The 11,908-nt window shown below is 41.8% G+C and overlaps 1 protein-coding gene across 1 annotated transcript in view; it reads right to left on the minus strand.

Annotated features, from left to right (window-relative positions):
• The window catches only part of LOC126159449 (voltage-dependent T-type calcium channel subunit alpha-1G-like), a 184,552-nt gene extending 174,264 nt beyond the window's left edge, over window positions 1-10,288 (minus strand). The window contains exon 1 of the mRNA XM_049916551.1: window positions 10,196-10,288. Coding sequence (XP_049772508.1) covers window positions 10,196-10,288 — 93 coding nt within the window. The remainder of the gene's footprint in view (window positions 1-10,195) is intronic.
• Window positions 10,289-11,908: the final 1,620 nt, after the last annotated feature.

An 11,908-nucleotide genomic window follows, 5' to 3' on the forward strand; every position in this document is an offset into this window, starting at 1 on the left:
TTTAGTATTGGAGGGCAGTGTGGAGGGTAAAAATCGAAGAGGGAGACCAAGAGACGAATACACTAAGCAGATTCAGAAGGATGTAGGTTGCAGTAGGTTCTGGGCGATGAAGAAACTTGCATAGGATAGAGTAGCATGGAGATCTGCATCAAACCAGTCTCAGGACTGAAGACCACAACAACAGGACTGAAGACCACAACAACAACAACAACAACAACAACAGTGAACGGCTAATTCAACACATAAAGGGAGGTAGTCAAGGGGATTGGGTCGCTGTTGTATGGGAAAGAATAAAAGGTTGTTGGAGAATATGAGCTTGGCAATATGAATGAGAGAGGACAAAGATGGCAAGCATAAGAGGAGAAGGTATACTTGTAGAAGACGGAGAGACACGGAAAAGTTTCACATGGATTACAATTTGGTCAGACAGAAGTTCCAAAATCAGATATTGGATTGTAATCGTACCTAGGTGCGGATATGGACTCGGATAACAATTTAGTAATGACAAAGAGCAGAATGAAATTTAAGAGAATTGTCCGACAATATCATTGTGGAAGAAAGTGGAATACTGAAGTACTGAAGAGTGATGAGACGCGTTTGCATTTCGCTAAGGATGCGGATACTGCGATAAGAAACACCAGAGTAGGCAGCTCAGTAGAAAATAGTGGACATCTCTAATAAGTGCAATCTCGAATGTTGGAGAGACAAACATAGGTACAGGGAAGATAACTGCGAAGAAAGTCTGGGTAACTGGTGAACTACATCAGTTGATCGATGAAAGAAGAAAGTAAAAATAAAAGTTCACGCAAGGACAGAAATATAGCAGAGTAAATAAATTAAGAAAGAAATAAACATCAAATGCAGAGCAGATGTGAAGACAACGGAAAACAAATGGAGAGGATTGTTTCGGCTACTAGGAAAGTCAAAACAGCTTTAACTGAAATCAAAAGCAAGGGTGGTAACATGAAGAATGCAACGGGAATTCCACTGTTAAACGCGGAAGATAGGGTAGATCGGTGGAAAGAGTACATTGAAGGCCTCGATGAGGAGGAGGACTTGTCTGATGTCGTGTTATAAGAAGAAATTGGTGTCTGTAGGGATGACGTAGGGATTCCAGTATCAGAGTCATAATTTAAAAAAAAAACTCTGGAATACTAGATAAAATAAGGGGCAGGTAACAATCCATCTGAATTTCTAAAATCACTGGGGTAAGTGGCAACAAAATGTTTATTCAAGTTGGTGTGCAGAATCTAAGAGACGGGCGACATACCACCATACTTCCGGAAAATATGATCCACACAATACCGAAGATGACACTGGAGATAAGTGCGAAAACTGTCGCACAATCAGTTGAACAGCTCATGCATCTATGCTGTTGACAAGAATGATAAATGGAGGAATAGTTAGATGACGATCACCTCGGCTTTAGCGAAAGTAAAAGCACCAGAGAGACTGTACGTGCGTTGCGTTTAATAATGGAAGCAAGGTTGAAAAAAAAAAAAAAAGAAAAATCAAGACACGCTCATAACATTTGTCGAACTAGAAAAAGCGTTATACAGTGTAAAATGGTGCGAGATGTTCCACATTCTGAGAAAAATAGGAATAAGTTATAGGGATAGACGATTAATATATAATTTGTACAAGATCCAAGAGGGAATAATAAGACTGAAAGACAAGGAAGTAAGACCTCGGATTAAAAAAATGCGTAAGAAACTGATGCAGTGTTTCACCCCTACTGTTCAAACTATACATCGAAGAGGCAATGACAGAAATAAAGGAAAACTTCAAGAGTTTGACTACATATCAAACCGAAAAGGACATCAATGACAAGATTCGCTGATGACATTGCTATTCTCGGTGAAGAGCGCTATTGCGCTGCTTCCTGGATTCGGGTAGGCGCGCCGGCCCCGGATCGAATCCGCCCAGCGGATTAACGACGAGGGCCGATATGCTGGCCAGCCTGGCTGTGGTTTTCAGGCTGTTTTCCACATCCCGCTAGGTGAATACCGGGCTGGTCTACACGTTCCGCCTCAGTTACACGACACACAAATTTGAACTATTTGAACTATTTCATGGCTTACACTAGACGCAGACAGCTGGGGTACACCACTTACGTCACGGGAGGTTCGGGGTAGTGGCAGGAAGGGCATCCGGGTACCCTCTGCAACTAACACTGCCAAATCGGTAATAACAACGCCGACCCCGCGTTGGCGCGGGACAAGGCGCAGAGAAAGACAAGAAAGCAATTGCTATTCTCGGTGAATGCGAAGAGGAGTTACAGGATCTGTTGAATGGAATGGTATAATGTGTACAGAATATGGACTGAGAGTAAATCGAAGAAAGACGGAACCATTGAGAAGTAGCAGAACTGAGAACAGCGAGGTATTTTACATCAGTATTGGGGATCATGAATTAGATAAAGTTAATGAATTCTGCTATTTAGGCAGCAAAATAACCCATGACGGACAAGCAAAGAGGACTTATAAAGCAGACTAGCAAAGAGGGCATCCCTAGCCTAGGCACATTTGCTGCTATCTAACGTGAGCCTTAATTTGAGGAAGAAATTTCCGAGAAAGTTCATTTAGAGCACAGCATTGTATGGTAGTGAATCATGGTCAGTAGGAAAACTGGAACAGAAGAGAAAAAAAAAAGCGTTTGAGATGTAGTGTTACAGAAGGATGTAGAAAATCAAGTGGATTTATAAGATAAGGTTCAAAAACGGTTCAAATGGCTCTGAGCTCTATGGGACTCAACATCTGAGGTCATCAGTCCCTTAGAACTTAGAACTATTTAAACCTAACTAACCTTAGGACATTACACACATCGATGCCCGAGGCAGGATTCGAACCTGCTACCGTAGCGGTCGCGCGGTTCCAGACTGAAGCTCCTAGAACCGCTCGGCCACACCTGCCGGCTATAAGATAAGGAATTGTTTTATTTTGCTTTGTTTTAGGGCACAAAAAATACTAAGGCCATATGCGCCCATGTCAGAACCGTAGAACACGAAGACGAAAAACGAATTAAAATCGACTGCGGGTTAAGGCCAATCGACGGAAGGAAAGACACCTAAAAACCGAGAGTTAGGGAAAGGTCCATAAAATACGGCATAGAGACAACGGAGGTCCTGAACTTAAGATTAAATGTCCTTCGCCGTATTGCTACGACGGATAAAAAGTAAACCGCGGTCGACAGCCCGAGTGCCATTCGCTAAAGCAGCCAGTAAATCAGACGGCAAATGTAAATTAGAACGTAAGTGATTAAAATAACGGCATTCCGTCAGGAAATAGCGAACCGTCAAGGGTTGAGGAAAATGAATGCAAAATGCTGGGGGAAGCCACATATGGAAAACACTGACAATAAGAAGGGACGGGGTGATAAGACACGTATTAAGGCACAAGGAAGTAACCTACGTGGTATAGAAGGTAAAAACTGTAGACGAAGACAAAGATGTTAATACATCTAAGAAATGTGTAACTGCAACTCTGAGATGAAGAAGTTAGTGCAGGAGAGGAAGTTGTGGCGGCATACATCAAACCACTCAGAAGATTGATGGCACAAAAAAAGAGGTCTCAGTAATTTCAGTTTAAAATCAGTTTTTGAACGTTGGTAAAGGTTTCTGTCTAGCCACGTTACAGGTATTCTAGTCTATCATCTCTGAGCCAGGTTTGCAGTATATCGGTGTATTTGTGCTGGATCTGGTTCTCAGGGTTGATTCTACTACCTGTTGTTGAAGCCAACTGGATGATGTTCTTAAATTTTATTTGTACATATTTTATCGTTACCCATTTATTTCACAGTATTTTAGTGGATCACTTACTGTTCTACCTCATAAAATAATGTTGATTAATGTTGGATTTGTTGTCATTTGTTAATTGAAATGTATTTCTCTCTGTTTTAGTGCATACTATTTATTTAATCTGTGTTGAAGTAGGTTCACCAGAGTGAAGTGGAACTCAATGCCTTTATATCCCAAGTTAACCTGTTCAATTTCTGATTCTAAAATTGAAGTGTTCATTTGTTTGCATTAGTTTGGGTTTATTATTGCTAAAGGAACCCACAACAATTAAGTGGAGTACCCTTTTAAAAATATTTTTTTTTCTGATCTAAATGCTAGGTTTTTGTGACCTGGCACTTTACCACACCCAGTTTCTCGCTCACTATACTATTTAAAAAAAAGGGCAGTGGACTGTAGTCGAACTCAGTCAGGTGATACAGAGGAAATTATATTACCAAATGAGGCACCAGAGGTAGTAAACAAGTTTTCTAGTTAGGTAGCAAAATAACTGATGATGGCGTTACTGAAAAGTGTATAAAATCAAGAAATGAAGCAGCAATTTAAGAGATAGTAGGAATACTTTTCTGAAAGCATTTGTCTCAACTGCACGGACAAGAAAAGATGAATTTTTGTAATATGATGTCATAGTTAGTAGGAAGACTTTTCTGAAAACATTTGTCTCAACAGCACGGACAAGAAGAGATGAAATTTTGTAATGTGATGTCATTGAAGAATGTTGAAGACAAAATGTGTGGATTTGGTAACCAATGAAGATATACTGAATTAAGTCAAAGGGTAAAGCTGCTTATGGTGCAGTTCTGTAGGACCCTTCCAGAGGCATCAAGGATTAGTTAATTCGGTAATGGAGGGAAGTGGGGGTTTGGTAAAAACTGTGGGGTAAGACAAAGGCTTGAATATGCTAAGCAGGTTCAAATCGACGTTGGCTGCAATAAGTACACAGAAATGATGGTACTTGCACCAGACCGGCTAGCATGCAGAGGTGCAGCAAACAAGTATGTGGACTAAAGGCCACAGCAACCACTACAACAGCAAATAATGGCGTACTGAGTTTACCTGTGGCACATAAAATTTCCCTTCATTGGAAGTCTTTTGAGTTCGATACAGCGCCAGATCAACACCTCAGTGCTACGTTCATTAACATACTGGCAATATGAAATATTTATAGTGATATTCTAGTGCAGTAAAGTAAGTCATAAAACATTCTTTGGAAACAAGGTGTTTATTCGAGGATGTTCCATCATTTGTTAAATACACACTGGCGGAAACATCTAATGCGCTGATTAATGATGATTGTTCAGCAACTGAAATTTGATTTAAGGCTTTGTATCATCACATTGTCCTCAGAGTCCTCCTGGGGACCCTATTACTCAAAAATGACAAAGGTGAGGTCAGCAGTTTTACGAAAAGAGGATGCATGAATAATAATTCTTATCTGCTTATATTGGCAAGTGTTGTAATGTCTTTCACAGAGTCTAATAAGCGGATTAAGAACCCATGATTTACGTGTGTATTAACAATGCATTTCTTTCTGAAAGTGAGAGAAGTATTATTACAAACTGATATGAGATCAAAGTTTCTCATGATGACAGTGTTACGTACCAATTTATTCCCAAACTGTCACATAACATATTTTACAATGTAATATGCACATCCAGATAATCAATATATTTGATCCTTAATGCCGCATCATTACTGCAGACAATATTCACTACTACCAATGATTGCACAGCTCCTTATTTATTCTTCTACTTTCCATTTACTATGGTGAGGGGAACTTGCCATTTTCTGTAGCCTTGGGAGCTCTTCCTATATGGCTCTGGACACTGACCAGTCAAAAAAGTGTTTGGAGCTGAAAGCAGCCCTCCCAAGCTATTAGATGTCAAAGAATTAGCTGTTTTCCATTTATGCACAGCAAGAACTTCGGGGACAAGCCTGTAAATTGTAAAATTACTTTGTTTGAAATGCTAGGAGAAATCCTTTTAGGATAGATAAAATTTAAAAGCCAAGTGTAGCCCTCAGGACAGGAGAGCGTGGACCACAACATGAAAGAACATCCGTTTAAAATCGTAGTAATACAGAGTGCAATTAGCTCACAGTAACCTGCAGGTGTCCTCTTGTAAGACTTTTGGTTGGCTGGGGCTGAGACTTGTCATGGAGTGGGAGAGCTTTTCTGCCTCCCTCTTCAAATCAGACTATCACTGGTTAACCACGAGAAAATCCGAAAGAGTAGGACATTGTTAAGCTTAGTTATGTTATTATTACTGATTAGAACTCGCAAGGCCTGCTGTAATTGGCGGTGAGATTCCTATATTGGCAGATCCAGCCAGGTTTCAAGTAATTAGGTCAGAATATGCTTGCTGCCAAGACATCATTGTGTACATACATGCTGCTGGGGCACTGAAGAGTAGACTCTTGCTGCTGAAGGTCACACAGAAGCACGTCCCCATATTAGAACTGAGTATGGAGGTCGAGTTAGACTCAAAATTTCCAGCCGTTATTCCTGCCGTCTTCCACATTCACACTGTATTAGAGAGACAGAAATGAGCCAGCAATGCAGTCAGTAAACTGAGGCAGACTCAAGGCTGGCTGATCTACATCAGATTTCCAGAATGAGATTTTCACTCTGCAGCGGAGTTTGTGCTGATATGAAACTTCCTGGCAGATTAAAATTGTGTGCCGGACCGGGACTCGAAATCGAGACCTTTGACTTTCGCCAGTAAGTGCTCTACCAACTGAGCTACCCAAGCACGACTCACGAGCCTTCCTCACAGCTTCATTTCTGCCAGTACCTCGTCTCCTACCTTCTAAACTTCATATCAGCGCACACTCCGCTGCAGAGTGAAAATCTCATTCTGGAAACATCCCCCAGGCTGTGGCTAAGTCATGTCTCCGCAATATCCTTTCTTCCAGGATTGTTATTTCTGCACTGTTCGCAGAAGAGCTTCTGTGAAGTTTGGAAGGTAGGAGATGAGGTACTCGCAGAATTGAAGCTGTGAGGACGGGTCGTGATTCGTGCTTGGGTAGCTCAGTTGGTAGAGCATTTCTCCCGAAAGGGCAAAAGGTCCCAATTTCGAGTCTCGGTCCGACACACAGTTTTAATCTGCCATGAAGTTTCGTTTTACATCAGTTTTAGTTGCTTCCATTATGCACTTTGACGATTCTAATGGTGTTCGCACTTATTTTTCTGGGTTATTTGTTTAAACCACTAATCATTTTCGCAGTCACATCTGTTGCATAGTTTCATTTTATTCTTTCATGTGTCCACCCGCCTGTCCCAAAGCTGTATTTCATAATCACAATTTTTTTATCCACTCATTAAATGTTTACATGCTTAATCATTTATTTGATGTCTTATTGTAATAAACCCAACTGTGACAGTGAGTACTGACTTCTTTTGCAATTAGATGAGTCCCTTCTTAATATATAAGTCTACATTTACATCGATACTCCGCAAGCCACCGTACGGTGCTTGGCGGAGGATATCCTGTACAACTACTTGTCATTTCCTTTCCTGTTCTTTCGCAAATAGAGCGAGAGAAAAACTGTTGTCTATGTGCCTCCGAATCAGCCCTAATTTCTCGTATCTTATCTTCGTGGTCTTTAGGCGCAATCAATGTTTGAAGCAGTAGAATCATTCGGCACTCTGCTTCAAATACCGGTTCTTTAAAGTTTCTCTATAGCGTTTCTCGGAAAGAACGTCGCCTTCCCTCCAAAGATTCCCATTTGAGTTCCCGAATCATCTCCGTAATACTTGCATGTTATTAAAACCTGACGGTAACAAATCTGGCAGCCTGCTCTGAATTGCTTTGATCATGTGTGGTGTGGTACCTGTACTTCCATGCCTAATTAGGCCACCCCTAGTAGTTTTCCTTTGAGAAAATGTTTCCATTGCGTGACATTGTTTTTTCTCAAATTTGTATGATCTTATGAGGAGCGCCAATTCCTTGTAGGTCACCGGAGATCGGGCTTACAGCATCTTAGAGTTATACGAAACAGCTCACCCACGCCTCACAATGTCCGGTGTAAAAAATTTTCGTTTTACTTGCCATCGTCATCATCAGGAGCGACTGTCTGTCTTGACTGCTGCTGTGGTGACTATTCTTAGCTTATAGAGGGCTTGTGACAGGTCGGTGAATATCACCATTACGTCATACTGACAGAATATGCACCCATGTTTGCACTGGTGTTCTCAAAAGTCTCGTAGGAATGTAAGCAATTCAGCACATTTCCATGTGCCGCTTTAGCGTCGACAGCTCGCTTCCACACTCCACTAAGATTACAGCCACTGTTCCATTTGAAGTTGCTTTTGCACATTCTAATTGCTACTGTTTCTGTAATAACATAACGCCGGCATGAAGAAACGCACGACAAGATATTAGTTTCATTAAATATTGTTCTCTTGTTATTTGTGAGGCTGTATTTAACAAGTCCCGATTTCTCGGATTCTTGATTTCTGAACGTAGCTCAGCATCTCCCTACGTTCTCATGTTGTCGGGAAACACGAGGTATATTCAAGTTATAACACCTCCAATGTTTTCCTCAGGACTCGAAGCAGATAGAAAAATGCGGTTTGTTTTAAAATACGCGTGCACTCATTGTAAATGCGTGGCAGACGTGCCAGGACTGAAAGGCACACTCAATTCTAGGGACAGCAGCGAGTGACGGCTGTTTTCGACACTTAAAATGGCAACGTTTTCATTACAAAACAGAGTGCAGTCATTCGTTTTCTCCGTTTGCGTGATGTGACACTGACTGAATTTTGTTGCCAGCTGAGTGAGGTATGTGAGAATGGTCTCACCGATGTGTCAAATGTGCGTTCGTGGGTATGACTGTTCAAAGAAGGCAGAACGTAGTGTGACAACAAACGACGACAATCTCAGTTTCGCAGCAGCTGGTATGGCGACATGATCGAGCCAGATCGGGAAGTTTGAAACGTCCCCTTAGAACAATTATACATGACAGTGCTTAAACCGACACACAATATTTTTTTAGCGCAACGCAATCTGACTTTCAAAAATCCCTACAAAAGAATGGCCCTGACTAACATTAACCTATACCTTTCACAAATCACTTACCTCACCAAAAATCTTCGTTACTCGAACTACTGCAATACAGCGAGCGCCACTACTGCCAGCTAAATAAAAGATTCAAACTACTGAAGGCACTAACTACTGATAGGCATAGATAGCAAATGAAAGATTTTGATAGAGAACAAACAATGTATTTACCTTAATAGTCATAATATATATAGCATTTCATGACATCCATTCTTACAAATGTACTGTTTCTGATGGACACACCTCCAGATTATCCATTCTGAAAAATCGGCCATCTCACTTCCCCACATCCACCACTGCTGGCGGCTCGCCTCCAACTGCGCAACACTACGCGCTGTTAACATCCAGCTGCCCAACACTACAATGGCAGACAACAATGCAAACTAGCCACAGACTGCTCACAGCACAGCCAGTGATTTTCATAGAGCGTTACCAATAAGAAAACCTAAACAGCCTACTTACAAGTTGTTTTAGATGTTCGCCGAAAGAGTATGAAATACCCCGCCACCGAAGTTGGCTTTTCCGTGGGATCTGTGTACACAATCCTGCATGAAGACCTGGTAATACGAAAAGTGTCCTCCAGATGGGTGCCACGAATGCTGACGGACGACCACAAGTATGCGTGCGTGGCTCGTTCCCAGGTAATGCTGACGCGTGATGACGGCATGAGAGAGACTGTGGAACTGTGACAACGGATGAGACATGGATGCCATTTTTCACTTCTGAAGAGTTAGCTAGGTGGAGGCACAAGCACTCACCGCCACCAAAAGTTTTCGGGTTAGCGCCAGTGTTGAATAAATGGCGGTGTACATGTTCTGGCCTGCTGCGGTGCAATCCTTGATCATTGTGTTCCAAAGGGCAGTACGGTGACAAGTGGATCCCACCACGATGTTCTGAAGAACAAGTTCCTTCCAGCACTGCACGAAAAAACGGCTAGAAAAGGCTGTAGGTGCGCACTTTCATCAAGACAACGCACCAGTGCATCGATCGAACGTGATGCTGCAGTTTCTTCGCGACAACAACTCTGAAGTGATTTCTGATGCCTGTTACTCACTTTTGGCTGTTTCCGACGATGAAAAGCAATCTTCGCGGTCACTCATGCACTAGCTGAGCCGCTAGTGCATCAGCGATTTTCCATTGGTCAACCCAGACACCTAAAGCTCTTGCAGTGGCTGCGGGATGATGGCGTCGACGTTTTGAAAAAATTGTATGGCTGAAGGGGTGTTACGTCGAGAAGTGACAGTTGTTTCACATTTTTAGTGTGATTAGTTTGTGAACAAAAAGTCAGAGGTGCCACGAATTGCGTTTTATGAGTACTAGATGAAAGTGGAGTTATACATACCTGCAGTATCTTGCAGCGGTTGGTAGTGCAGGGGTCGTCGATGCACGGCCTGTACATGCCCAGCGTGACGCAGTTCAGCAGGATCACCAGCATGCTGACGCGTTCGAACCACGTGAGAAAACGTTAAGGAAAATCCAGAAACTGGCAGGTGTACAACATAATCACTAATAAAATAAACACACATCAAGAGAATGCTGAAACTTATGCAAACATGAATCTTCAACAAAAGAAATACACATTAACACACTCTCAATTATACTGGGAGTTTCACTTATAATTACAGAGAATACATAAAGCATGACAATGAGGGAGATGGAAAAATGTAATTACATTGTTTGTTAATTCAAAATGAATCGTCATGACTGTTAGCACTACGAAACAAGACGGTCAATGCCCTCACGGAAGAATGTTCGCGGTTGCCGACTGAACCATGACTGTCCCCAGCCGTACGCCTCTTCGTCCGAAGCAAATCGACAGCCACGAATGTCTTTCTTCAGGGCTCCAAAATACAGTAATCGCAAGGGGAGAGATCGGGACTATATGGAGGATGTGTAAAGGCTTCCCAGCGAAACGATGCAGTATCGTGGAAACAAGTTTCACAACATGTGGACCCACTGGTGTGATTTCCGTATTTTTCGAGCCCTGAACATTTAGGTGGCTGTTGATTTACCTCGGACGAAGAGGTGTCCGCTTGGGTGCAATCATGGTTCCATAGACAACCGCAAACATTTTTCCCTTTACTTTGCTTTTACTTTTGAAAGAGTAAAGAGTTTCTTTTTAACTTTTCTCCATCTTCAGTACTTTCATTTGACTGTCCCTTACATAGATACAGAGTGAGTCGCATAAGATTTGACACCTCTTTTCGTTGAATACATCGTAACGAAGTTTATCTCAAATAACGGTAGGGAGCGAGGCACATAATTTTGAGCATGTTCTGTTTAATACTCTTGAGTCAACCGAGATAATGAAACAAGTATATTTTATTCTTTTAAATGGAATGATAAACTCTTTAACAGTTTTGGAAAAGACAAGCAGATTGATATAGAGTTTGTTAACGTTAACGGTGAAACGTATCGCAAAATATATGTGAAATTTGTACTAAAATTGAAAGGCAAGGCTCCCGGAATCGGCTACTTCTGTTTATACAATGCGAAACGAGGCTCTCGCGCCGTCGATGTATATAGCCTATCGACTGTATATTTGTTTCCACAAAGACTCTTCAGTTAAACGCGAGGATGCACAACTTATTTGAAATAGTATCCTAAGCATCTTCTGTTACGCTAAAGTTGGCATATAGTTCCATTCACAAGAATAGCATCTGAGCCTCTATCTCTGGTATCTAAAGTAGGATCAAGAGGAAATAAATTTTATCTTAAGAGCTTAGGTATATCTTCTGGCTGCACGGCGGAGCCTGCCACGAGAGTTCGACGTGACGGGGTTGAAGCAGGTCAACAGTAAGACGCCATTTGGATCCCGGGGATGATTTTGATTTTGGGCGGATAAACGCTAAGATTTACTAATTGAGCTTGGCGCTAGTGTAAACGCTGCTCATTGTTGTATGAATGCCCTACAACCACACCAGTTTGTCTATTGCACAGCGTTTCTGTTTTTGTTACTGCTGCTGTCTAGTAAACCATTTTTAAAAATGTGCCAACGTTCTACCTGTGTCTGAATGCACACGAATTCCTTACATGTCCGATACTCACAATGTTG

This window comes from Schistocerca cancellata, chromosome 2, assembly GCF_023864275.1.
Source record: "Schistocerca cancellata isolate TAMUIC-IGC-003103 chromosome 2, iqSchCanc2.1, whole genome shotgun sequence".
Lineage (NCBI taxonomy): Eukaryota > Metazoa > Arthropoda > Insecta > Orthoptera > Acrididae > Schistocerca > Schistocerca cancellata.